Here is a 26,061-nt window from a genome sequence, read left to right on the forward strand (position 1 = left end):
AGTAAACCTAAGGATTTACCAAAATACAATGAAGGGAATAAAAGTCTTAAAGTGAGAACAATCTCTGATCACTGAACAGGAAAAGGCAAGACAGCGGTTTCTAGGAAGGGAGCGTAACCACAATGCATTCATACGGCAGGTCATTTTACAGAAGCACGTCAAGAAAAACCTCATTCTTTGCCACACACGGGTCATCCCTACATCCAGTAAACATCAGCTTCAAAAAAACTGGAGCTCCTCGAAAATCTGTCAGCTGTTAGCCAGTGTAGGTCTTACAATTAGGGCCATATGCCTTTAAAACAAGGTAGAACTCTAAATGTGTTTGCCATGGTACAGATACCATCTATCCAATTCAGCTTTAGTGTTTGTTTTGGTTACCAGTAGGGACGTGTAGTTATTTTTCCAGATGTACAACAGCATGAACAGCGGATTAAAATATTTTGATTAATTTAAGACTTGTGCACAGAAAGAATACGGCACATAAAGTAAAAATGTTTGACTAATTTGATGGTTTTTTTCCTCTCCAACAATCTTTAACATTTAGATCAGCGGCATCAAAAAGGTCATTAAATTTAGCTTCACGTGTGTTAGCGACCTACAGTATTTCACTGACTAATCACTTCCTCGAGGCAGCACACAGAAAGCCTGCTGTGACCTTTTGCTTATAAGCTGCAGCCGGTACATAATTAGTAACAAAAGAAACACAAAACAAATAGGACGTTTTAATGCTTCATGGTTTTCTGTCTGTCTACATTAGCGAACCGTTCGTTTGAATTAACAGGCAGAGTTGGGGTTGACTGCAGGCTGAAAGCACGGAAGGTGCTGACTGTCCATGCAGTCACAAATTTTGTGTAATCTTCATTTATTGCCGCAATACGATGTCCGTGACTGCAAATGAGTCCGTTCCCCAATCGCCTTCTTCCTGGATTCTAAAGTGACAGTAGGTTAAAAAACCATAAAAATCCACTATGAGCTGGTGAGAGCAAACTAAAGGTTGGCTGTGGAAAAGTTGGGCTATTTTCAGGTCACCACTCCTAGGTGTGATGTTACTGAGCTGCAGACTGATGTTGGGTCTCTATGTGGAAGTTGAGGGTCAGACAGTCAGACGGTTGCTTGAAGGATGTAGGGGGCTCCATGAGGCCGGATGGGTAGATGAGTCCTGGGAGTACTGGCTTTCCTCTTTGCTCATCCCAACTGTACACAGCCGTCGGTGTCTCAGAAGCCTGTCTGTCCGTGAGAAGTTCTGAAGCAATGCAAACAAACATGTGGGCTTCAGCCAAAGTAGCATTTGAATTAGGGTGGGGTAGTACATTTCCAGCAGTTTTATTTGGGTGATGTCTGTCATTTTTCTGTTGCTCATTTATTGGTGTACCTCCATAAGAATTCCACTTGGTAAATACTTCACTTGTAAAACAGTTGCTAAAGTGGTTCAAGTAGAGATCTGCACACAGAAACTGGCTGAGATTCTGATCAGAATTTAGAATCGAATGCCTTGAAAAGCTTACACTGTCTGGTCGATGCCAAGTGCTGTAGAAAATCTCAATTTCCATTAGGGCTGGGCCATATCATACCGTTCACGGTAATACCGGTATAATGTCGGGCATCGATAAGAAAATGAAATATCGCGATAGAATATGGGTAAAACGCGCATGCGTAGTGCCTTTGTTTTCATACGCATATGGCGGAAAAAGCATGGCGGCGACAGAGAATGAGAAGGGCGAAAGTGGATCGTTGAATGAAACGGACGAACCAGAACTGGTTTGTAAAAATGCTGCAGCTTCAGTGGTGTGGAACTGGTTTAGCTTTCCCCCGTCAGATACACAACAAAGCACTATTTTTGGTAGCGCATGCTAGCGGGCCGTCGTTGTTACCGTGTTGTTTGGAAAATGCGGCACACTTAAAATCAATCCTTTGATTTTTCTGAAAGTCGACAGAGCTCCTTATAATCCCGAGTGCCTTATGTATGAACTCTGGTTGTGTTTACTGACCTCGAAACGATTTTATGTGCACAGCGCTCGAAAATCTGTCAAATGTTTTAGTACGACTTTGCTAAGCTACGAACCCGCACAGCTTGATGGGCATTACGGCAATAATAGGCAGGAGCCTCGCGGAGTGATACGTACTGTGCTTCAACATAATATTACCGTATTGTGTGTGTATAACCTCTTTTTAAGTTTTGTGGATGTTATACATGGTTATGCTGAGGATATGTCGGCCAGTTTCCACTGGAAATGCCTTTTGGTTAAACTGTCAGCGAGGAGTTTGCACTGTTACAATTTTATATAACTTTAATGCACATAAACAGCTGCTTGTTTAAGTGAAAATACATTGATTTTTTTTTTTTTGCACGAATAAAGTTGTGGAGTTGTAAAGTATTTTGTCTCGTGTCAATTATATCGTCAGTTACATCGTTATCGGAAATTTTCAAATGTATATCGTGATAAATATTTTTGGTCATATCGCCCTGCTCTAATTTCCATGCACAACCGATTTTAAATATAAAGAGGAGCAAAGATAGATAAATTAGCAGCATATGGCTAGTTTTTCACTTGCACTGCCCACATTACAGATTATGCACCCTAAACATTGTTTGATTGCTTCCTTTAGGCCCCCTCCCTTGGTAATTTTTGTTTTTCCAGCTTAAAACTAAAATATTTCTATTTTGTTTTTCTGTGTTCGTTTTTGTTTCAACACAGCGGGCACATGCAGTGCCATGTCCACCAATACATCTGCAATCCACTGTTGTTGGAGTGATTGAGACAAGCTGAAAATCTCTTAATGCAGGATCTGTTCAAGTACATCAAGTATATTAGTGAAAAAAAAAAAAGTATGAATAACCTGATGGCAGCGATCGCACTGATAAGGCTTTTCTCCACTGTGCACCCTCTTGTGCCTGTCCAGGTGGTAACGCTGAATGAACCGCATATCACAAGCATCACACGCAAATGGCTTTTCCCCTGGAAAACAAAACAAAACCCACACACGGGGAAAATGAATTTAATCATCGCTGATTTCACAAAAGACATCTAAATCTAAATTACTGCGTTAAAGTCTGGAGACACCTCTTTGATGAGAAAAGGGGTGCAAACAAAAACATAGAAGGCAAAAACACACTTTTGGCAATTCTAATGAGCTTAATAATTGATATTAGATATGACCAGCTTTTTTCAACTGAACTCTCTTAGACAAGCACTCTTGTCATTTCTTTATGCAGTCTTCTTCTTCAAGGACACACAAAGCTCTGCTTTGGATGTTGGCTGCTTTTTGTTCCGTTCGCTGTCAACATGATCCACACTGCGTCAGTAATGTTGAGGCCAATCCGAGACTGACAGTGTTGCATTGTGCGTTTTTTGTGCTTTTACTGCATTGGCTGTCAGTTTGGGATTATTGAAGCCACTACCAATGAGATCATTTTAAGATGGTACTGTATGGTGGATCAAAATCTGATGTTACTTCTCTGCTTTCAAAATTCCATCAATTTTAAGGAGATCTGCAACAGCAGTGACTGAAACGCAGCTCCAAACCATGACAGAGCCTCCACTGTGTGTTAAAGATAGCTTCAGACACTCTGTTGACCTCTCTGTGACCTACTCTGTACATTCTGATGACAATTTGAAACAACAATTTCAAATATGGATTAACTACTCCATAAGTCCTGTTGCCTCTGATTTTCAGTGTAGCTCTTGTTTGATTTGACATATCACAGCATTTTCTCTCCATTCGCCCTCCTAAAGAATCTAATCTCGACACCCAGCCTTCCACCAATTTCACTTCTTGTTCAGCAAACAGTTCAGAGAAGGTTCAGATGCATCTGCCGGGTCCTGTGTCAGGTCTTCGCTGGATTTGTCTTCCATTTTCTTCATGAAATGACTTTCAAACACTGTTCGTATGCTACAGATAGATTTTTAGGACTACCATCTTTTGTTTCCCACTTTTTCAGTTTCCTCATTTTTTTCAGTAAATAGACTTTTTTGGGAAAGACCTGTTTGGTCTAAATACTGTTTTATGCTTGTCAAGCTGTGTCATTACTGGCCTTTTTTAATAGATTCAACTGAAGAAATGGGAACAAATGACATGATTTTAAAGACACTATTTAAATTGGTTCTTTCCTAAGCTGTCTGTTATGTGTAGACATGACAGGGGTTTATTCTTGAGCTAGATGCCCTTTTCATGCTTTAATGATTCATACTCAGTGTTATGTGGCTTAACAAAGGAAAGAAACCCCACCCCTCTGAAAATCAACTATGAGGACTAGGGCTGCCACGATTTGTCGACTAGTCACGATTACGTCGACTATCAAAATCGTCGACGACTGATTTAATAGTCGACGCGTCGTTTGAAGCTTTGTAAGATCACAAAAGATGCAGGAATAAGTAGCAGGATTTAAGAGTGTAATAACGGACTGAAACAGAAGATGGCAGCACTGCATGTACAAAGATGCCAGCTGCCGTTAAACCCCGAAGAAGAAGAAGAAGAAGCAGCTGTGTCCCAGAATTCATAGCGCGGCCCAGCGCAGTTTCCAACAATGGCGGCAGCTAGTTAGTTTTAATATTACTCTTATTATTCTTTCTGGGTCACAAAATAAACGTTTAACATATTTTCAGCCGAGAATGTAGCTGTGTAAACCTCAAATATCTGCTCAGTTTATCAAGACACCGCATATTTTCAAAAGCGCTCCGACGTTTTCGGAGACGTCTGTTACCCACTAGCTCGATAGCTAGCCGGGGGCTAGGTCACTAGCGCCGTGAGAACACCGGACTCCCGGCAAATTGTTTTCAAACCCACCGCCGTCTTTCGCTACTCAGGTTAAATATATATGAGTCACTTAGATAAATTAAAAATGTTGTTGTTTGGCTTTTTTTTTTTTTTTTAGTATTTTATTTGTTCCTGAGTAAATCGGTTTGTCTGAGATTAAAGTTATAGTTTTTACACAGCTGAATAAACGTCAAGCAGACAGCTGATTATCAGAAGTATGAGATGCTGGAGAATTTACTCCGGTGTCCTGTTATATTTTAGATAGCAAGGAGTTTATTAAACTTCACCGAAACAATCTGCAAATTTCATTAAAATTGAATAAACTATCACCTTGTCTTTATTTTTAGTTAGCACCTTAAAAGCTTAAAGCTGTAAGCTAATGATAGTTATATAAGAGCAGATGCTGCTGGTGCAATAAGCTGTAGTTTTACGTCCAGTGGATGATGATCTGATTAGTCGACTAATCGCATAAATAATCGGTGACTAGTCGACTATCAAAATAATCGTTTGTGGCAGCCCTAATGAGGACTATACTGAAAATGAGTGAAAAAGCATCGATGTCCAAAGAAAAACTTGGAAAGACTGGAGAACTACTGCTCTGCCTTCTATAGCCCATTGTAAAAGATTATAACAAAACGTGGCTCCTCAGAAGCAAATTATAAAGAAAATGATGGCAAGATTTTTTGCACATTACTTTAGTATGAGTCTTATAATTGAGTTACAAATTAGGACCAATGCAGAACTCAGATCAACATACAAACTTAGAAGAAGAAACGTGGAAAAGACACATTTTACAAACTTGTCAACCAACCTCTGAAAATGCATCAAAACTGGTTAAAGGAGCAAATACTAAAAATAAAGGAAGTTGGTGGGTGTTTTTAAGCTTATTCTGAGCAACATCCTCACAAAGACTTACCTAGTTGACATACAAAAAAACATAAAATAAATGAAAAAATAGTCCAATTGAAGTAAAGAGGTGAGGGTAAGTTCTCACCTGTGTGTGTAAGAATATGCCTCTTAAGGTGGTAGCTGCTCCGGAAAGCTCCATAGCAATGATCACAGATGAAGTTCTTCTGGACTTTCAATGAGCTGTCGTCATCCATATCAACTGATGGAACTAAATGCTATAAACGTGAAGACAATTAGATGAAATTAACTTAAGAGCAACAGTCTGTTCACTTTCTAATTTCAGTATAATTTTAACCTTTCTTTACCTCCACTTTTACTTTGTTGGCTAAACCGGATTTTTTGTGTTTCTTCTTGGGCTGCATATTCTGGTTTGCCTGCATGCCCTTTCCCTCAATTATCCTTGATGTATGATAATCTCCATCTTTCCGGATGAGCTTTTGAAAGATGAAAAAACGTGACAACAGGCTTCTGTTAAATGCTGCTTTGCAACCTGTGTACATTTGTCAACCAACGACTTAAATTGGCTTATAAAAGCAAAACTGTGAAATAACATCAGCAGACTTAAAGTGAGTTATTTCTCCATGCAAAATAAAGACGCTTCTCTCACCAGGGGTGGGCAGCTCCCAGTTGATGGATGGCCCATGTGGCTGTGATGTGGCTGTCCATGGTGCACCTGGTGGCTGTGGTGGTTCTGGCTATGCTGCGAGTGGGTTTGGTGGCTTTCAGGACTGGTCCTTTGCCCCTGACCCAAGGGTGACATCATCTTCTTTTGGCCTGGGATGTTGTTGGCTTGCATTAGGGCCATGCTGGACAGCACTGCCTCGCAGCCCAGCAACCCAGCCTGACAATACAAGCAAAAAGTTGTTTTGAAAAAGAGGAGATTGCAGGACTCCTCACGCAGCGAGGCATCAGAAGGAAGGAGAGGGGGACTGAACAATGGGAGTAACGGATACATGCATACGATAAAACCATGATCGTGATCTTGAGATGAAGAGACTTCCACTGACCCATTTCATATGGTCTCGAACAGAATTGCTGGAATGGTGTGTCATCGCCGTGCTTTGAATGCGTGTGTGTTTGTGGGGACAGAGGGGCTTCACTCGGGATGAGGGGTGACAGATGAGACTACACCCTCCAAAATCATCAGGGGCAAAAGTCTGAAAATAAAGGCATATGCATATATGACTAAAAATGTATGTGCAGCTTTAATACGTGCTGTCTATCAGACAGGAAAGCACCAGTTGCTCGGTACATGGCTGACAGAAAACACAACAATAAAAGGTAAAATGAGAAAAATGATGGAGATGAGGAAAAAGCTCGTTATGCACAATGCAACTGTGTAAATAATTCATTAACCAAACAAATCCTTCAATGACAATAGCCGGTAGTTGAATATAGAAATGATGCTTCTTTTTAAATGGTTTGCAATGCACTTTAGTCCAAGTGTAATGAAACACACACCTGTATCTACCTCATACAGCTGCAGTAATAAAAAAAACATCCTAAATGAAGCAGGAATTTGTTTGAAAGTCTTTTTCATGCACATGACAGAGAAAATTAGAAATCACATTACAAACACGTTAAATCAGTGTGGATTTTTAAATAATTACATTTATCAAAATATGTTTAAATCTGATTATGTTTTGTGTGTTTGTGAGAATTAATATCAGCGGATGTTTTAAAATGAATTTTAAAATAACAAGATATAAGTATTAGTCTTGAAAACCCTACACACAAATGTGGCTATTAAATCAAATCAAATCACTTTTATTGTCACATCACATGTGCAGGTACACTGGTACAGTACATGTGAGTGAAATTCTTGTGTGCGAGCTTCACAAGCAACAGAATTGTGCAAAAATACAGTAACGTAAAACAAGCAAAATATAAGAATGGCTAAATCTGAGACTAATAAATATATGTACAATATATAATAGTATATGCATTACTGATTACAAAGGCTATGAATGACGCTGCTTCTGTCATACATGTAAAGGCCATAAATACTGTAAAAACCAAGCTACTAGGAGGTCGGTATAGCTCATTGGGTTTGGGGGGGTATATGTATATGCAGTGGCTTAGGTTCCAGTCTGCCGTGAACCCTGTGTGCTGTCCTGCTCTCTTACCCTCCTTTCTTGTCTGTTCTACCTGCATTTAATACTCGTGTATTAGATAATAAAATACATACAGCAGCTTCCCAGTCAGGTCAAAAGCTGGTGCTAGAAGTACTTAAATGATGAATGCATACAAACATGCACAATAAATGGCACGATTACTGCATGATCTATTATGGTAATGTAAAGGGGGCTGTTTCGACGACCCAAACCCACCCATACAGAAAACTCCATAATACGGGCAGAGATTTTTATTTTAATTGATTCGACCACATCTATTATTGGAAAACGCTTTGTTTTGCGATTCATTTGTAAGCTGGTGGGTTTATTCTCTGATCGATCTTACAAAGATCAAACAGTTAGCAGCAATTAGCTAGCAACGTATCCCAGCTTTTTTTGGGGGGGGGGGGAGAGAAAGTAAGAGGTTTATTTTTCCACTGGGGTCACGGGACACGGGACAGACAGCTTTGTGTATTTCCGCGGGGGTCTGTATGAAAGTGTGCCGCACGCTGAGAGTCCCCGCTGAATGAACCGAAAGCAGAAAGCAGCTAGCCAGCCCGGAGTTGGATTTTGGGACAACTCTTGTGTGAGTGAGCGCCCACCCCACCCCCCGCCCCGGACAGCACAACAACAGGCAGGGCGTGCAGGCTCCGCGCCGACCTCAAAATAACGCCGCCCTCGCGAGCTACAACTGCTCCAAACACACGGGCACCAGAAATAAAACGTGTACAGAGCCGCGAGCGACGTGCTGCACACTCGACCGCTTACCTTTCGCTTTTCACAGTGCTGAAGATTAATATTTCTTGTCGCACTTCCAATTTTTTCTCAGTTTACAAACACTGACAGGAAACACCACCGGAAGTGCTCCCCGGGGAGAGTCCTGATTGGTCGTACGCCAAGACACGTGACCGAAGCGGAGTGACCCAGATTTGCGGCCATAACTGTAAGGTGTGCTGCAGAAGTTTTGTTTAAAGGCTTTGTGTCTGGCAGACTTTATAAATATTACATTTTGACTGAGAATACTATTTCTACACAAAGAAAGTAATTTTTTTGCTTAAACCTAACCAAATAATTGAATAATTAATCCATTACAAGACCAAACGCAGGTTCTCAGAGGTGACGATTTGTTTTATTGTTTGTTTTACATTACACTTACAGAAAGACATTGTGACCCTGAACTGTTTTTCTGAGTAAAAACAAAAAACAAAACAAAAGCTCCCAATCACTTTTCTTGGAATCAATTAAAAAAAAAAATCAGTAATTAGTTAGGTATAAAATGTAAAGGGTAGGCATTCTCCAAAAATGTTTTAAACTCCTTTACAATAAAGAACATGGTGATATAAAGTTTGTAATACCAAGTAACCTTTATTTATTTATTTATTTATTTATTTAACAGCTGTTGGAATCTAGGAAATCAGATATTGAAATGAACACAATTTGACTTGTTTGTTGTTATTTGTAAAATTACAATGACCAGCATTAAACGCACAATCACATTTTCTGAAGGGCAAGGTGTTCACTTATGGGCTTTGTCACAGGTCCTTTCCAAGTCTTTCAATTTCATCAAGGAAGAAGTCCATGTCTTTCTGGGACAGTAGGGGAGAGAATACAGTCACACGGAAAAAGTTGACCTTGTTTCCCAAAGGCTGGTAGCCGACCATCATAGTGCCTTGCTTCATCATACGTTCCTTGATGACAGGAGCTACCTTTTAGCAAGAAAACAATACACAGAATTAACTGTACATTTCAGATAATGGGCACACTACAAAAAATGAAGATGCCACATCTAAGTACATGTCAATATGTGTGCAACGGAAGGAATAAAATATCTCAAATGTGGCGGCTAATTCTTATTCAGCAACAGACAAACTTACTTTTGCCAGTTTCTCCTGGTAATCTTCAGTTCCTTCCTTCCCTCTCAAACTCGGTGGTATGAACCAGAAGCAGACATTCACAAACTCTGGCTGTCCGCAGAGACAAATGCAAGCATGGTAATGACATTTTGCAGGTAAAAAACTCAGGTATGCTTTATGAAAAATGTATGAAATTACCATGCTCAAAAGCTGGAACCCCTCTCTTTTCTTCATCTGCTCCACCAGATATCTGCAAGAGAAAAATTTAGCAAAAGACCCAAAAAGTAACCATATTTAAAAAAAAAAAAAAAATCATATTTCTAACATATTAGACATAATTTATTAGTTAGTGAAAACCAAGAGAAAGACAACTGGTTTCAAGGGGTCTTAACTGGATGTGTAAGGCTGATCTTCTGTTAGAATGAGACAAATCTGACTTTACGACTTTACTTGAAGCTCGCCCTGTGACACATCCTTTATTTACCTTGCATGAATAAAAGCCTTGTCTACACGCTCTTCTAAGCCCATGGAGCCAACAGCTTTCCACATCAACCACAGCTTCAGACAGTCCACCTTGCGGCTGCATTGCACAGACTTATCCCCAATGTCCAGGTTCACATCGTAGAACTTATCTTGCTGGAAGAGGTATGTGGCATTGGCACTGTGGCACTGCTTCAACAAATTCTGGAACAAAGTCAATGATTGTCAAAAAACGTACAAACCCAAACTTTATGATTATTAATTCTGCAGCCTTTAAATTGTGAAGCCAAACCGTGGTGTCCTTCAGGAGTAAAGCAGAACACTGCAGGCCAGCCACCAGCATCTTGTGGGGATTCCATGCTACTGAATTTGCTCTTGTTATACACAGAAACAAACTCTAATCAACATCACAGCCTTACACTGTATCTCCACTCATGTACAAGCTCATGTACATTTTAATACCTGTCAACTCCTTTCATCAGATGTCTGTGTTTCTTAGAAAAAAGCACGCTCCCTCCCCAGCAAGCCTGACAAAAAAAAGATAAAAGATTCTCACAAGGTTCACAAAACCAAGTCTCGTCAACACACATCAGTCTTCCACAAGTGCACTCACATCTACATGCATCCACAGCTTGTGTTTATCACAAATATCAGCTATGTGATCCAGCGGGTCAAACACACCCTGCACTGTGGTCCCTGACATGCAGCTTACAAGAAATGGGACTGCACCCTAATGGAAAACACACAAAAATACAATTAGAGTCAGGAGATGATGATTAAAAGCTACATGTTACATTTGATGAAAACTAGCTAAACATCAGCAAATCTACCTGAGATTTGGACAGCTCTATTTTTTCATCCAGATCCTCTGGAATCAGACGACCTCTGCAGCACAAGAGACAGCATTTAATTAGATGAAAGGTATTATTTTTACTTGGCACAACTCCAGGTTACAATAGATCAAGGTGTAACAATTATTTCAATACAGAACATGAATCTATTATTTACAGCCCCAATCAAAAGTTTAAGATCACTTGAAAAATGGCAACTCTGTTGTGCCTGAAAACGGCCTGTTTCATTTTAAGCGTTGTTTTCAATATTTTGAAATTGCTTTGTCTCACTCCCATTTCTTCTTGTTGCATTTTGAAGCTCTACTTGGAACCTTGTTAAAATCCGACCATGCAAAATATGATTTTTTTGGCCATTTTTCTAGTGTTCTTAAACTTTTTATCGGGACTGTATTTTGAATAATTATTGAGTCTATAGAAAAGGTCATATAACATCTGCAAGTTGAGTTTTATGAGCATTCGTTTTGCAATTGTATAAATTAAGGACAGAAGAAAATTCAATTTCTTTAATGCTCAATATTCTTTCAGCGGGCAACTGATAACTAACAAGTCATCCAAAGCATCCAAGATGGCAGCGCACACGGACGCAGCAGCTTCAGCCTCTCCAATTAGGCGTTTTTCTTTCTGCAACGCAAAACTTACCTACAGTCATCTGGAATTATGCAACATCGGCTATAACAGCCAGATCCCCGTTACCAGTGATTATCAGAGGATCAACAACATCCCCCCGGAGATAGCGAGAACACCGGGCGCTCCGTGGATTGTTATCGGCTCTGCCAAGCAACCCAGGCGGCGGACAGGACGCAAAAAAAAGCGGGGCTGCCGGTCAGGCGTGCGAGCCAGGCTAAAGAAGCAGCCTTTTAAACCACCGCTTCCAAGCATCTTCCTGACCAACGCACGCTCGATCGTCAACAAAACAGACGAAGTGAACCCACTTCTCCCCGCACAGCCACTCGTCCGCGACTGTTGTGCCTTGGTCGTCACAGAGACGTGGCCACAAGAGGAAATTCCCGACGCCTCGATGCAACTAGCGGGCCGCACAATGCACCGCAGCGGCGGAAAGGCTACAGCAGGTGAAAGCAGAGGTGGAGGTTTGTGCATTTACACACATAACAACTGGTGCACAAACACCAAGATAATCACCACAGTCTGCTCCCCGGACATAGAGACGATGTCTGTCGTGTGCAGACCCTTTTACTTGCCTAGAGAACTGCCTGTAGTGCTAATCACAGCAGTCTACATACCTCCAAACGCTAATGTTAGCTCAGCCCTGGCCCACCTGCACGACTCGATCTCTGAACAGCAACGGAGATATCCAGAGGGAGTACACATCATCGCAGGGGATTTCAACAAAGTGTGCTTAACAACCGTGCTGCCTGCATTTGTTCAACATGTGACATGCCCTATGAGAGGGAATAACACACATGTTTACTCAAATATCAACCAGGCCTACAGATCTGTTCCCCTCCCACACCTGAGCATGTCCGACCACCTCTCTCTGCTTGTTGTCCCCTTATACACACCACTCAGTAAAAGGACAAAGCCCACAATCAGAACTATTAGCACCATTTCTGAGGAAGCTCTGGCTCAGCTGCAGGACTGTTTTGCCCTCACAGAGTGGAGTGTCTTTGAACATGACGACCTAGAGACTCACACAGCTGCAGTGCTGTGTTACATCATGTATTGCATTGACACTGTCACCACGGAAAAGCGGTTCCGCGTCTACCCCAACCAAAAACCCTGGATGTCGAGTAAGGTTCAGGCATTGTTAAAGGCACGTAACTCTGCATACAAATCTGGGGACCAGAATATGTACAGAAGAGCAAAAGCAGACCTTAAAAAAGGCATCAGAGCAGCAAAACTGGACTATTCGAGTAGACTGTCAGATCAGCTCTCAGACAACGACCCCAGAAAGGTATGGGAGGGCCTGAAACACTTCACCAATTACAAAGGCAGTGGGACAAATGCAGATAACATGGACATCTCATTAGCAGAAGAACTAAATAACTTATTTGCCCACTTCCAGAGAACTGTAGACACCCCTACCATGCACACTGCCCTGCCCATAGCCTCTGATCACAGCCCACACACATTTACCCTCCAAGAACTCCAGGTTCACAGTTTGTTCAGAGCAGTAAATCAGAGGAGAGCTGCTGGCCCTGACGGAATACCTGGGAGAGTGCTCAAAGTCTGCGCTGACCAGCTGGCTCCTGTGTTCACCAGACTATTCAACCTCTCCCTGTTACACTGTCCCTCACTGGCTGAAATCTGAAACAAAAGTCCCAGTCTCCAAGTCCACCATGCTCAGTGGCCTCAATGATTACAGACCCATTGCACTGACACCTGAGTTTGCAAAATGTTTAGAGAAGCTGGTCCTATAGCTCATTAAGGACTGCCTCCCACCCAGCTTTGGTCCACCGAGGATATAATTTCCACTGCCCTCCATTCTGTTCTGCATCACCTGGAGAATCCTGGGACTTCAGCGACGATGCTCTTCATTGATTTCGCTCGGCTTTCAATACCATCACCCCAGACACTCTTGGACTACAAACACATCCGCCTTAGTGAAGAAAGCCCAGCAGCGCCTCCATTTCTTGAGGGTCCTGAGATGGAACAGGCTGCAGACTAGTGTCTTTCTACCGAGCCACAATTGAGAGTGTGCTGGTGCACACTGAAGAGACTCCAGAGGGTCATCAGAACTGCAGAGAAGGTGATCGGCTGTCCACTCCCCTCCCTGGACTCCATTGCCACCTCTAGATGTCTCTCTAGAGGCATGGCAATTATAAAGACCAACTTCGTCCTAACCACCACCAATTCAACATCCTGTCCTCTGGAAAGTGGTTCAGATCCATCAGGTGCAAAACATACAGACTAAAGAACAGCTTTACAGGGTTCTTATTATGATGCCCATGTATACACCCCCAACAGTGAATAATGTAACTAATACATTGTGTATATAGTGTTTTTATATTCTTCTTTATATATTTCTTTACTTTTGCACCTTTGTGGTCTTGCTACCTACTTTCTCTGTGCAAGCAACTGTACAATGACAATAAAAAAGTTCAATTACCTGTCGTCCACTTTCACAAAGATGACGTTGTCCAAACCAATCCCCAGAAATGCAGCGCCTTTCTTTACAGAGTAATGGCTCTGAAAAAACAGAAGTATGTCTGTTTCAACAGTGTCATGAAGTTAGAAATAAACCTGATGAAGCTTCCATTGCATCAACAATACACATTGACAAACAGGTGAACAGTCGCCCTCACCTCTGGAGATGTAAAGATGCTTAGCCGTGGGAGAGCCCACACCCCCTGGCTTTTGACCTCTGGGAAGCGTTGATAGCGTGCGAGGTTCATGGCATACATGTTGGAGGTTGAGCCCCCCGGACAGAAAATCCCATCACCCTCTGTCCAACCAACCAGCTGACGTAGGCCCCTGAGGACCTCGTTCTCCATCAGCACAAAGACTGGGGCTGCCTCATAGGTGAAGCTGCAGTTGTCACAGAAAACGTCTGATCATGTAATTTGCTGGATTAGCCTCGTCTTCATTTTATCTTTCAGTTTGTAAATCTCTGCAGCGCTGCTCTATGAGTCAGGAAACCTTCCTTGCTTACGAACCAATATATAAAAAACCCACAACATTGTGAAATATGTCATCAGCATTGGTGCCAAGAAGCACCACTCAAACAGTGCACCCAAACATCCTTTTGAAACACTTTGACTTTATATTTTTGCACATGCTTTCTAATAAATTCGGTTTATTAAACACTGATACGCTAAAAATATGCAAAATACCTAAAATAACCTCACTGTTGGAGGTTATTCTTTCTGCTTATTCCTATTTCTAGAGTATTTCTACAGTTTGCTACCAAAGCAGAAACTCTGATCTCCTTTGATCAGTGCCTAACACATTTTATTGTTCAATATTCTTACAGGCTTAACCTTCCATCCCCTCAATATTTATCTTATCTGCTCCTTCTTACAGATTAGTGTTGAGAGCCTCAGTGAGGAATCTTCCAGCCAAGGAATGATAGTCCACCCCACCGTACTGTTGATTAAAAAAATGTGGGTGACCTGAAATTAACAAAAGAAATAGTCCCTTCAAGATCGGACAAGTGCCTGTTTGTTTAGCTCATTTTTCTACTTACTTGTTTTAACGCTGTACTTGGCAACATCTCTTACTCTCTGGAGGAGCTTGTCCCGTGGCTCTCCTGTCTCTCTCACCCCCAAATCCAGGAGCAGAGCCAGCTCCTCGGGCTCTTTCCACTCACAAACCTGCACGAGGAAAGTGTGGATTATGAAGTTTGTTAGCTACCGCAGACAGGGAAACTATTTTGTGCTTCACAAGATACCTTCTGTTTGACATCTGTGCCATTGGAGAGCACTTCCTCCATAATAATTTTGAAGGCTTCATTTAAGAAGAACTGGCCTTCAGCATGGTCAATGAGAGGCTCATTCAGGTCACGGAGACTAGCTTGTTCCATTATCTCTTATGTGCTGTTTAAAAAAAAACATGAATACTTTTAAATTCAAAAGGTGTGATAAGAAACAGACACATGGTGCAAACTTCATACTACTAACCTGAGAATGGAGACGGGTTTGTGCTGCTCTGAAACCAGACTGCAGAAAATGGCTACAAAGCAAAGGTAAGGTGGCAAAAGAGGGAGGGAGGCAACCTTTGTCCCACACTTCTAGTTAATGTTATCTGAGCTGAGAAAAGACAATGGGGCACACACATACACTCAACTGTGATTTATGGGCTCACAAAAGTTCATTTTTAGAAGGTCAATATGCTTTAGTAAGTCATAAGTCATGTATAGCACTTTAATGGATAAAACTTTTGTGGATTCATGAAATGATTCTCATCAGTTCACAACAAAGAGCATCAGATTAGCTTGTGGGTGAACATTGTTAAAGGCAGTCGTTTTACTGTGATGAGTTATGGAGTGTTATGCAATAGAGGCTGTATATCTGCTCTGATATGCATGAGAAGGTAAATGAATCTTAAAAGACACAAGTCAGCCTCTACAGAAACTCTATGAAACATCAATGCAGGAGCAAAGCGATTCCCAGATTGCTCAGACAGAAAACCTTCATAGTTTTACAGAAAAGAACTCCTAGGATTGCTTTGTTCCCAGTTATGGCTTCTTTTCTTCTTCCAGCTGTGATTTTTATTTATTTACCTTTTTAATGAGCAGCAACAGCTAACGTTTAGGAGAAGTTTGCAGCTAGTCAAGGACGAATGTACGGTCATCAGCCACCTCAATAGGTACACCCGTTCAACTGTTCGTCAATGCAAATGTCAGCCAATCAAAAGGCAGCAACTCAATGCATTTATGCACAAATGGTAAATGGCCTGTATTTGTATAGCGCTTTGTTCGAGGTGAACTGTTAAAGTTCAAATTGAACAACAGGAGGACAAAAGATGATTTAAGTGACTTTGAGCATGACGTGGATGTTGGTGCTAGACGGGCCGGTCAGAGTATTTCAGAAGCTGCTGCTGTACTGGGAGTTTCCACCACGACCAGGGTTTACAGAGATTGGTGCAAAATGAGAAAATATCTGGTTCTATGGGTAAAACAGCACTGAGAAAAATGTAACTGATGTAATCAACACGTACCAGTGGGGTGACAGCATTACCCCATCATTCTTTTACGGCTGAGGGGTAAAAAAGCAAAAAAAAAAAAAAAAGGATTTCTATAGTCTCTTATGTTTCTGGGACATTCAGTGATGCTTTCGTCTGTGGCTGAACTTGCTCTGGTTACTCTGGTGATTAAATTCAAATACCAAAAAAAACCCCCAAACATTTACACACCAGTTTATCAGCCTTCAACTCGATTTCACACCATTTTCTGTCCAGTCACCTGTGCCCCATTTGCAGTGGCTCAATTCTTAAACACTGGTTAAAAAATAAAAAATTGTTTATTTTATGGCAGTTGAACGAATAATACAATTACAAAGAGTTATTTCAAGTGGTACTAAGGTTCTCCTGCTTCTGTCCTTTGCAGATGTTTTCCATGAAAGAGTTTTGAAAATGTTCTTTTCTCTGCTGCTTCATGTGGACCGCTGAGCTTCATCCCTAAGATGAATAATCCCAACATAAAAAGAAAATACCGTTCAAATGAAGTAAGTACAGCTTGCTTTTCATTATCTTCTCAAATGAAAGGTGAATAAAAATCATACTACATATACCACAACAGAAAACAGACATAAAAGCAACTCTTGTAAGAGATTTCATGAAACTTCTGGCAAAACTTCTATGACTTTCCTACGATAACTGTTAATGCATCATTTAAAAATGTACAGTATAAAGTACAGTAGTGCTAAATGCAGAGTAGTAAACAATAAAATCTTGTTCTTGTTTAAGCCCTGATATTTATGATCTGACTTGTCAGTAAAAACATTTCCTTTATACTCCAAGCAAGTAATCAGTCAGTCTTCAACAGGAAGTCGATGCTTTCAGGTGGCAACATCCACTCTCCCTGACTGAGAAGTGAATGCAGTTGAGTGGGTGTGGCTTTTTCCCTCTGTGAGTTACGCCAGTGACGCAGCATGGCAAAGACTCGCTCCACATGGAGATTATGGTCCTCTTCGATTTGCTCCAGTTTTACAGATGAGATTTCCAGAGCTTCTCTGCCAATCGCCCTCCAAGATTTGCCGATGGTACGGGCCACAGACATCAGCTGTTTCTCACTCACCATGCCAGAGCCTGTGGGATGAGGCCGTTAAAGTATGTGACTGTTTTACAGAGTTTGACAGTGGAATATATTTCAGTGCATTGCCACTCACCATTGTTGCAGATCCTTTTGTTTGGAATGACATCTGGTATCTCAGGCGCTTGTTTTCTTTTTTCTGAGGTTTCTTTCCCCCCTTGGAAGTGAAAAAAAAAATCTTTATATTTATAGATCAGAAATAGAAATCTAACTGGAATAAAAGATTGCTGAAAACGAGCAAATTTTAACCTACCCGAGGACCGTGTGTTGACTTTCAGTTTGTTAATAAAGTCAAGCCTTGGGAAGGTTTCTTGCAAGGCGTTATCCTTGAAAAGCTCCAGTAGTTCTTTTGCTGCTTCGGGACCTCTCTGTATGACGTGATCCAAAAGCTCTGTCACTTTTTCACTAGGAGTGCGGCAAGATTTCACGTGCTGGTAGGCGTGAAGAGGCAGCAGACGGCGAGCATCTGCATGCTGGAGTACAAAGTCAGGATCGGCACTTAGGATTTCTATAAGCTTTGGCTTCTGACTTCTGAGTAGCTGGATTTCCTCTCCTGATTCCTCAGCCATGACTGATTTAAATCAACTCCTGGCAAAACAAGTTGATGAAGACTTCTTTTAATAAAAGTATATGTGACATGTCCAACAAACTCAACCAAAAACCTTTTGACTAAATTAAACTTTCAAAAAAGTAAACAGCTCCAACATCCATCCATTCTCCAACATTTCTAGTGGTAATAATTGTAGCTGTGACGCTATTCTGCTAAATGTGCTGCAGACAGCAGGGAGTGTATTGGAACCAGAGTCAGGGTCCCTCTGCTGGTCAAATAGGCAATGACAGCATGTCTACATTCCCACAAGCATTCATTGCCTTCTCATTATTTTAAAAACAAAGACAAAGAGTTTTCAAGTTGCTGCATGACCGATAGCATGTGCATCAATGCTTATATATCTGTTCTAAGCCAATACTAGCCAATGACATTGCTCACTTGATATATATCTATCAGGCTCTAATGCAACACTTAATTGTCCTGCACATGCCTGCATAATCACTGCTAAACATATTCCTGGCTGCCTTTTAATTTATGTGGCTATGGAAAAATGTGATATTCTCACATTTATTTTAATGACTCATTCAAGTCTCTCCAATAATCCAGTGGATGAAGAATGTACAATGGGAAATATTCAAGACTGTTTAAGATATCTAATAAATAAATGTTTCAATTTTGCAGCTACTTTTTTAGTATATAAAACTGTAACATTTAACATAAATTAACATGTAATATGTAACATAATATGTTATAACGTGTTGAAAACCACAATCTCTGACAAAATAAACTCACCGGCCACTTCACTGGGTATACTTGTGTGACTGATCCTTAACTCAAATATTTAATTAGCCAATGATATGGTAGAAACTCAGTGTATTTAGGTATGTAGATACAGTCAAATTCAACCTCAGAACAGGGAAGAAAGTTTGGGATTTTCCCACAAATCCATGTTACATTCCTCTAAAAGTCGAGGGGATGCAGGGAAGTAACAAAAAGTATCTAGGTTGGGGCAAAAAAGAGACAAGGAGGCAAAAATATAGATGAAATAGTTTTTTTTTAAATTAATAACTATACTAAAGAAGACAGACAAGTCACTATATGCATCAAAAGATTTAATGCATAAGAGCACATCAAAAAGGTTAAATGGTTAAAAATGCCCTCTGCTCCACAGAGCAGGCATAAGCAGTTAAGCCATACGCAACTCAGCTCACTACAAAGGCTCTCCAGGACTGGAGCTCACCTGATCCCTGATCTTAAGTACTCAACGCCTAATTGTTGAATAGAAAGGACAGCAGAGAAAGGGCAGCATCTACGGCTGGAAAGAGAGCAAGTCATGCCCAGCCATGGCCCTAACAAGCCATCTTTAGAATTTACAGAGAAAGATCAGAAACAGAGAAAGTATCACGTGAGTGGCAGTTCTCAGAGATTAAAATAGCTGTGAGGAAGGCAATAGTAGCTCAAATAACCACTCATTACAACCACCATTTGCATCGGGTCATTGAAATGATTTAATAGAAGACTATAAAACATTGCCTGATCTGATAAGTCTCAATTTCTGCTGCGACATTTGGATGGTAGGTTGAGAATTTGGCAAAAAGACAATAAATGATGAATTTAGGCACCTTGTAGTGGTGGAGAGCCTACCTATACAACATCTCAAATTGGTTAGTTGAACATGTCAATGAGTTCACAGTACCCAAACGGCCACCAAAGTCACCAGATCTCAATCAAACAGATCACCTTTGGGACGTGGCAGAATAGGAGAGATGCATCATGGATACGCGGCAACTGTGTGACGCCATCACGTCATTATGGACCAAAATCTCTGAGGAATGTTTCAGCACCTTGTTGAATCAATGATACGAGGGGATCCCACCCACTGCTAATGAAGTGAGTGGTGAGTATTTCACACTGTGATACACGGGAGTTGAATAGTGCTTATCTTATCTTATCTGTAGCTTCGGACATGAAGAAAATTAAGTGGCATTAATATTTTTTTCAGTTCAAGCATAGACCAGTAACTGTAGCATTGTTCAAATAAGCGTTAATACTGATGTACACAGATCAGAAATCACAGCACGTGCACAATCACTGATCAACTTTTTTTCTTTGCCTACGTGACACGACCACGTGCTTACAGAGTTTATTACTTTCAGTGCGTGAAGGACGCAAAGCCTTTGTTCTACATCCAGCACTTCAATTCGAAACCCCTTTAATCTCTGCACTTCCTGGGTTTGTGTGGCATCTGTGGTCGATCACTTCCAGATGCGCTTTACAGACTCGCTTTCATGCCCCAAGCAGGCTACAGGCGGAACGTATTTGTGCTTTTCTCTTACCATTTAATGCAACAGCCCCAATAACACAGATGGTAAACAAACGCAGCGTCACAAGTTCACCATCGCTTCTTTTCTCCCGCTGCTTTTCCTTCCTTATTTTATCCGGTCAAATCATTTCCGGTTATTTCTTTCACTAGCATTTTATTTCTGTTTGCTTCCATCCAGTGGGTGGATGATTTAACTGCAGGAAACCGCCCCAGCTCTGAGCATTTAGCGTCACCTGGTGGAGATGCTTACACATTGCACTGCAGTGACAGAAGTGTTCTATAATCTTAAATTATACTTAATTAAAAAAAAGTATATAAGACTTTATTATGAAACAGAGACATTTCAATAAATACAAAAAGAAGTGACTAAAAGAATTATATGGGAGGCATAAAAAAACCTCAGGTTATTAAGGAGAATAAGGCAAAATTTGCACAAAAAACTCTGCAGCTTTAAAAGCTCTAGATTTTCTATGTTATAAAGAATAATGGCTATAAAAACAATATACACAGCCACTGCATATGCACAATGCAACACAAAGCAACAGAACTTAAAGTGGATATAAATAATGCAGCATGTCTAATGATAATTTCTTTAGTACAAAAATGAAAAGCAGCAGGGGAGGACAAAATATGTATGTTTAGTTTATTTTGTTTCTTTAAAATTAGCTCAAATTCTGTGGCCAGAAAAACAAAATACACTCACTGCAGCTAAACTGTAAACTAAATAGCTTCTCCACCTGGGCGCCTCCTCAGAGCAAGAATCTCTAACTCTCACGTCGACACGGAGAAATGTGTTGCTGGTAATATTGTGAAAATGGAACGCTGTAAACATGGGAATAAATATTTGATTGTTTTTGGTTGAGCAGAGTCGGCTCGTTGCGTGCATACCAAATAGAACGTGTGCCTGTGTGTGTTTATTGGATGTGCGCACTTGCCAGGTATCATGAATGATGATCTACATTACAGTACATCCAAGTTTAATGTATCAAAAGGCACCTGACTGTTATTGGACAACAATTATCGGGAATCACCAGTCACACATCTGCTCAGCCTATTTACAAAGCTCCAGCTCTGGGAAATGACAAATCAATATCTTATTCCTGAACAGATATTTGCTTTGTGTGAGTGGAAAAGCCTCTCGAGCCCATTTCATCCATACACAGTATACACTCTGAGTCACTGTGTGTATTGGTTGTCTGAATAAAACCAGCTTTTGCTTCGCCTACAGTGGGTGGAAAGACTAGAGCAAATCACTTATTCCTTATTTATTCTTACCACTCAGGTGAGGCTTCTGTGTTAGAGAGAAATTCATCTTCCTTTATGTACTACTAATGACTTTATTATGTTATAAATTTGAATTATATCCAATCTTGAGCTTCAGCGTAGCAAAGCTAAAAGGCAGCGATCTGCTGATCTCAGAGAATACATACACCGACACTCAGGGAGCTTTCAACTTGAAATGCTGTACAATGTGCCTGCAAAGTGTGCAGTTATTCATTTTGCATCACATTACTGCAGCACAAGTGGAGCATACTCTGTTTGAAAATGACAATGAACTTAGTTTGCCGCTGATCAAGCACGATCCCACTCACACCCTGGTTCTTTTCAGGCCCCATCGCGCTCTCTGTCAAGTGGCAAACTCCACTTGTATGTGCATGCTAGTGGTGGATGGTATAATAGCTCCAACTCTCCACACTGCTGATGGAGAATAATGCAGTTTCTGTATGAGTGGCTCTGGCTCTATTCTACAGACCTCTGCACCTGGAAAATTGGGATTTTTGTAGATGAGTGTGTGTATGTGCGTGTGTGTGTTTATTTATGCATGTATACAATTGAAGAGGGAGCCAGCGCAGCAGCTTATCCTCTCCATGCCTTAACAGAGAAATTTAAATTTACATGTAAAGTAAGTGACGAGGGAAATCAATCTTACTGACAGACTTTAGCGCTCCGAGCCACAAGGGACAAGACGGAGTTGGGTCTGCATTTGTGTGGATCAAACACTGCTTTGTACACTTGCTGACAGTACACAAGCTGGGACTTTTATGTTTAGACACTAACATGCACACAAAGCTCCTTCACAGATAAAGTTGTTGATAAAAGAAATGGCACTCTTTTGTTATAACTCAGATATGAGCCTGCAATTTTAAGGGTTCTGCACCAAACTGCTATTCACTAGTATGACTGGATGTGATGAAGTAGGTTCACTGTTTTTTTCTTCCCCTTGTATAATCCACTGTTTATATTTTTTGCAGCCGACTGTAGTACAGATGGACCTCTGCACAGGGAGGCCTTTGATATGTGGTTCCCCCATCCCTTCCCACTGACACACACATACATACCCCGCTCCCAGGATGGGGGTGGAGGGGGTAGAGAGGGTGGAGGGATGGACATATATTTGAGTGGCTCTGACATGTCTGTTTGTTTAACGTGCATTATATATGAAAGACCAGAGTGAGGGAGGAAAGACCATGGCAGCAGGGCAGCCAAACAGAGCAAACACGCAATGCAAGAGATAGAAAGTGAAAGAGGGCAAAGCAATGCTGCTGTTTACAGCTGGGTAGACAAACTGTAGGTGGAAAGCTTCAGTTTTCAGCACAAACACACTAGATTTAGTATCACAGGCTCAACTCAGACTGTTAGGTAACTCTATCTGAGATGTTATCATGCCTTCTTTTAGAGGGAAGAAGGGTTTAATGCTGGATAACAGCAGGATGACCATCCATTACCATTCATCATGTCATATATATTCTCTCAGATCAAATATATATGAAGCTGTTGTTCATTATGGGAGGAAGACCGTTTGCAGAGGACTTATAGATTGAGCCTGTAATGTAATTGACAGATCCATTAAGGCTGATAGAAGTGTAAATAATTTACCTGTGTGTTCGTGTGTGTTCGTGTGTGTGTTCTCCTCAGCACCCCTACTTAGAGTTACTGAAAAACAGCAAACACAAAGGCATTTTCCCTCCTTTAAGTATAACGAAGGGAGAAGACAGTGAGTCTGACAGACAGAGCAGACACATTTTCAGACAGCATTAAAGCCACGAAGGAGCTCCTGGAGGAAATGGATGTGTATGTGTTTCTGAATGTGTGTGTGTGTGTGTGTGTTTGTGAGTGTGATGTAGCAGGAGGCTGAGAAAGATTTTTTGAAGGAGGTCAAAGGGGAGCTTAAATAAAGGAGGAGGACAGAGTTGAAGAGTTCAAAGGAGCAAAAAATAGTCACTGCTCCGAAAAAGAAAAAAAGAAAGAAAGAAAAAGCTCTTATCACATGAGATCATCCAGCTAAAGTCACCCAGAGAGGCAGGTGTCGGCTGATGTCAGCGTTTAATATTTGCTGTAATTCAGTGAAGTCAGCGACTTGTCGAGACCTTGTTTGCAGGATTCATTAAGCGAAGTCTGCGGATAAGGTAATCTGCCTCATTACATTAAAGACAAAGGCACAAAGTGAAAGAGGAGAGGGAACATTTTGCTTTGTTGTGGCTCTACTGCAGTGTGAGCTGACCTCTAGAGGGAGCTCTTATCATTCTAAAGTATCAAAACGCTTTTAGCTGGGTGATGCACTCAGCTCATAATTTAACCATAGCTTTTGTGTGATTTGAGCCATAAAGCTCAGGCTTCCCTCAATCCCTAAGACTCTTTGTTTTGGGCCATGAGACGACACAAAGTCCCTCTGGCAAAAGAGGGCGAGCCAGGTTTCTGGAGCTCCCAAAAGATCAGTGGCAAGAAAGAAACCCACATCCTGCTGGCTTTGGAGTTTGGTCTGTCCTAAACTCAGTGACCAGTGTAAGAATTGGAGAGACTGTGAGAAGATTTGATGCCTGACTTTTTTAACCTCTGGAACACTGAGTAAACATTAAATGCTGGGACTTAACACTGAAGTATTTTAGGCTTGCTGTGTAACCTGGCAAGTATACACTCTTTTTAATGAGATATTTGAGGCAAAAGAAAAACATATGGCTCATCCCTTTGATTCCTTAGTAAGTTCACTGCTAATTACGCCACATAAATCTGTATTACATGTTGTTAATGTGTGAGAATGAGGTTCCAGGATTTTACATAATCACCATATTTGGAAAATAATTGCTACCTGTCTGTGCCCTTATGTTTAAAGTCTGATGATATTAGAATTATGATACAATTCTGAACTTTGATGCTATTTCTGCTGATTGCTTTGAAAGTGTGAACATAAATTTGTGTGTGTGTGTTTTTCTTGAGCCAAACTTGCCTGCATGCTGTTTAGTTTCTTTATGATTAATGATATAATACAGAAAACTAAAACTAATAAGATTCTGTTTTTGCAGTTACACACTAGTTATTGCAGGCATACACCATTATGTGTACAGCGGGCACACACACACCCCTCCATTTCTCCATTTTCATATACATATTTATTGAACTATTGATGTTTTTCAGGCTCCAGTGAAAACACTGAAAGAAGTATTCATTTTATTTGTGAATGAAGCACAGATAAAAAGCATTTGGAGGCAAAAGAAAAAGGAAATCCGAACAGTACAAAGGGCTTATTATTGAACTGTTTTCCCCTTGTTCCATCAAGTGAAGACCAATAGTTTTGAAGGCTTAAATGATCCTCTGTGCTCATCATCAACTGAAAGAATCTTTGGAACTTCACTGATCTGATCAATACTGGCGCTGATTGAGACAGAATTAAATTCAACGCGTGTGTTTTCATTAGGAAAATGATATGACTTAGCCAGATGGCTTTCATTCTTTTCAGTCAGCCTCCAACCATCAATGCTGCTTCCATATGCTCATTTCTGTTCAAGTCACCACTTTCAAATAACAGTGTAAGTGTTGGGAAAACAGCAAAATCAATGACCGGGTAAAAACCCTACACTGGATATAATGTTTCCCTCTTATGTTTTTTTCCCCACATCACCCTGAGCTACGTAGGCTAATTAAACTCCAGGAAACAACACAAACTAATGACTTGAGTGATTTGCCCGTGTGTTTGTGTGTTTGTGCAGCCAGAGCTGTGAGGTGGCGTCTATGTCTCTGTGATTTTAAGTGCTTGTGACAGCCGTCACTCTCTCCTGCTGTGTTTCCACTCCACATTGGTGTGAATATGTGTATTTGCGCCTGCGTGTGTGTATAATCATTTTTTGGTAGACCAGATATGCCAGTGATTCATACTTGTGTGTTGCATCACACCCAGCATCCCCAGAGGGAGGAAGTATCTTAACTGATTCAACTGAAAAAACATCTCTACTTCAGAACCTTTAACAGGATGAAGAGTTAAAACATAAAAGAGGTGTGACATATAACTACTCAAATATGCTTCTAGGCTGCTGCCCCCGCGACCCGGCCCCGGATAAAGCAGAAGAAGATGGATGGGTGGAATATGCTTCTATGTTTACTTCCCTGCTTGAGGAGTAACGTAAAAAAAAAAAACAACAACTGACAACTTACTGACCAAATAATTATTTGCTAGAATTTTGTGATGAGTTCAAATACTTTATGAGAAATTATAGGAGAAGCATAAACTCTTGAGGTAAATAA

General features: G+C 40.9%; 3 protein-coding genes across 9 annotated transcripts; all 3 read right to left on the minus strand.

The window, feature by feature from the left end:
• Positions 1–709: 709 nt before the first annotated feature.
• znf740b (zinc finger protein 740b) lies at positions 710–8,667 on the minus strand. 2 transcript variants are annotated; one of them, XM_026154764.1, is made up of 7 exons: positions 8,547–8,667; positions 6,672–6,821; positions 6,272–6,505; positions 5,970–6,098; positions 5,750–5,879; positions 2,839–2,957; positions 710–1,243 (listed from the first exon to the last, which is right to left on the minus strand). In XM_026154764.1, exons 2-7 carry the CDS (start codon positions 6,714–6,716, stop codon positions 1,094–1,096), a joined length of 807 nt encoding a protein of 268 aa, XP_026010549.1. In that variant the 5' UTR covers positions 6,717–6,821; positions 8,547–8,667; the 3' UTR covers positions 710–1,093. The 2 variants fall into 2 exon arrangements, with proteins under 2 accessions (XP_026010549.1, XP_026010551.1); XM_026154766.1 differs by lacking the exon at positions 6,672–6,821.
• Positions 8,668–8,885: 218 nt separating this feature from the next.
• Positions 8,886–15,634, minus strand: csad (cysteine sulfinic acid decarboxylase). 6 transcript variants are annotated; one of them, XM_026154568.1, is made up of 14 exons: positions 15,540–15,634; positions 15,311–15,455; positions 15,107–15,233; positions 14,942–15,032; positions 14,226–14,448; positions 14,030–14,109; positions 10,942–10,996; positions 10,725–10,841; positions 10,574–10,638; positions 10,404–10,485; positions 10,116–10,315; positions 9,830–9,881; positions 9,653–9,742; positions 8,886–9,484 (listed from the first exon to the last, which is right to left on the minus strand). In XM_026154568.1, the coding sequence occupies exons 2-14, from the start codon at positions 15,440–15,442 to the stop codon at positions 9,311–9,313; spliced, it is 1,488 nt and encodes a 495-aa protein (XP_026010353.1). In that variant the 5' UTR covers positions 15,443–15,455; positions 15,540–15,634; the 3' UTR covers positions 8,886–9,310. The 6 variants fall into 6 exon arrangements, with proteins under 6 accessions (XP_026010353.1, XP_026010354.1, XP_026010356.1 ...); XM_026154569.1 differs by lacking the exon at positions 15,540–15,634 and having other exon boundaries at positions 15,311–15,457; XM_026154571.1 differs by lacking the exons at positions 14,030–14,109; positions 14,226–14,448; positions 14,942–15,032; ... (1 more) ...; positions 15,311–15,455; positions 15,540–15,634 and adding an exon at positions 12,794–14,023 and having other exon boundaries at positions 8,889–9,484.
• A 1,227-nt stretch (positions 15,635–16,861) lies between these two features.
• On the minus strand, positions 16,862–20,686 carry LOC113013313 (uncharacterized). Its single transcript, XM_026154124.1, has 4 exons — positions 20,558–20,686; positions 17,925–18,259; positions 17,748–17,828; positions 16,862–17,667 (listed from the first exon to the last, which is right to left on the minus strand). Exons 2-4 carry the CDS (start codon positions 18,238–18,240, stop codon positions 17,387–17,389), a joined length of 678 nt encoding a protein of 225 aa, XP_026009909.1. The 5' UTR covers positions 18,241–18,259; positions 20,558–20,686; the 3' UTR covers positions 16,862–17,386.
• Between the last annotated feature and the right edge of the window lie 5,375 nt (positions 20,687–26,061).

Source organism: Astatotilapia calliptera, chromosome 20 (assembly GCF_900246225.1).
Source record: "Astatotilapia calliptera chromosome 20, fAstCal1.2, whole genome shotgun sequence".
Classification (NCBI taxonomy): Eukaryota; Metazoa; Chordata; class Actinopteri; order Cichliformes; family Cichlidae; genus Astatotilapia; species Astatotilapia calliptera.

What these genes read in the sequence shown, in the direction of transcription:
- znf740b (XM_026154764.1), bottom strand. Translation starts at nt 6,716, where the DNA reads ATGACACACCATTCCAGCAATTCTGTTCGAGACCATATGAAATGG. An exon ending in CTGGGAGCTGCCCACCCCTG is followed by an intron (nt 6,099 to 6,271) that starts GTGAGAGAAGCG and finishes ATCTTTCAAAAG; the next exon opens with CTCATCCGGAAAGATGGAGA. An exon ending in CCAACAAAGTAAAAGTGGAG is followed by an intron (nt 5,880 to 5,969) that starts GTAAAGAAAGGT and finishes TCACGTTTATAG; the next exon opens with CATTTAGTTCCATCAGTTGA.
- csad (XM_026154568.1), bottom strand. Translation starts at nt 15,442, where the DNA reads ATGGAACAAGCTAGTCTCCGTGACCTGAATGAGCCTCTCATTGACCAT. An exon ending in GAGGCTCTCAACACTAATCT is followed by an intron (nt 14,449 to 14,941) that starts GTAAGAAGGAGC and finishes TGACAACTGCAG; the next exon opens with CTTCACCTATGAGGCAGCCC. An exon ending in GGTTCCAGCTTTTGAGCATG is followed by an intron (nt 9,743 to 9,829) that starts GTAATTTCATAC and finishes CTCTGCGGACAG; the next exon opens with CCAGAGTTTGTGAATGTCTG.
- LOC113013313 (XM_026154124.1), bottom strand. Translation starts at nt 18,240, where the DNA reads ATGGCTGAGGAATCAGGAGAGGAAATCCAGCTACTCAGAAGTCAGAAG. An exon ending in AGTCAACACACGGTCCTCGG is followed by an intron (nt 17,829 to 17,924) that starts GTAGGTTAAAAT and finishes TTCACTTCCAAG; the next exon opens with GGGGGAAAGAAACCTCAGAA. An exon ending in CAAAAGGATCTGCAACAATG is followed by an intron (nt 17,668 to 17,747) that starts GTGAGTGGCAAT and finishes CTCATCCCACAG; the next exon opens with GCTCTGGCATGGTGAGTGAG.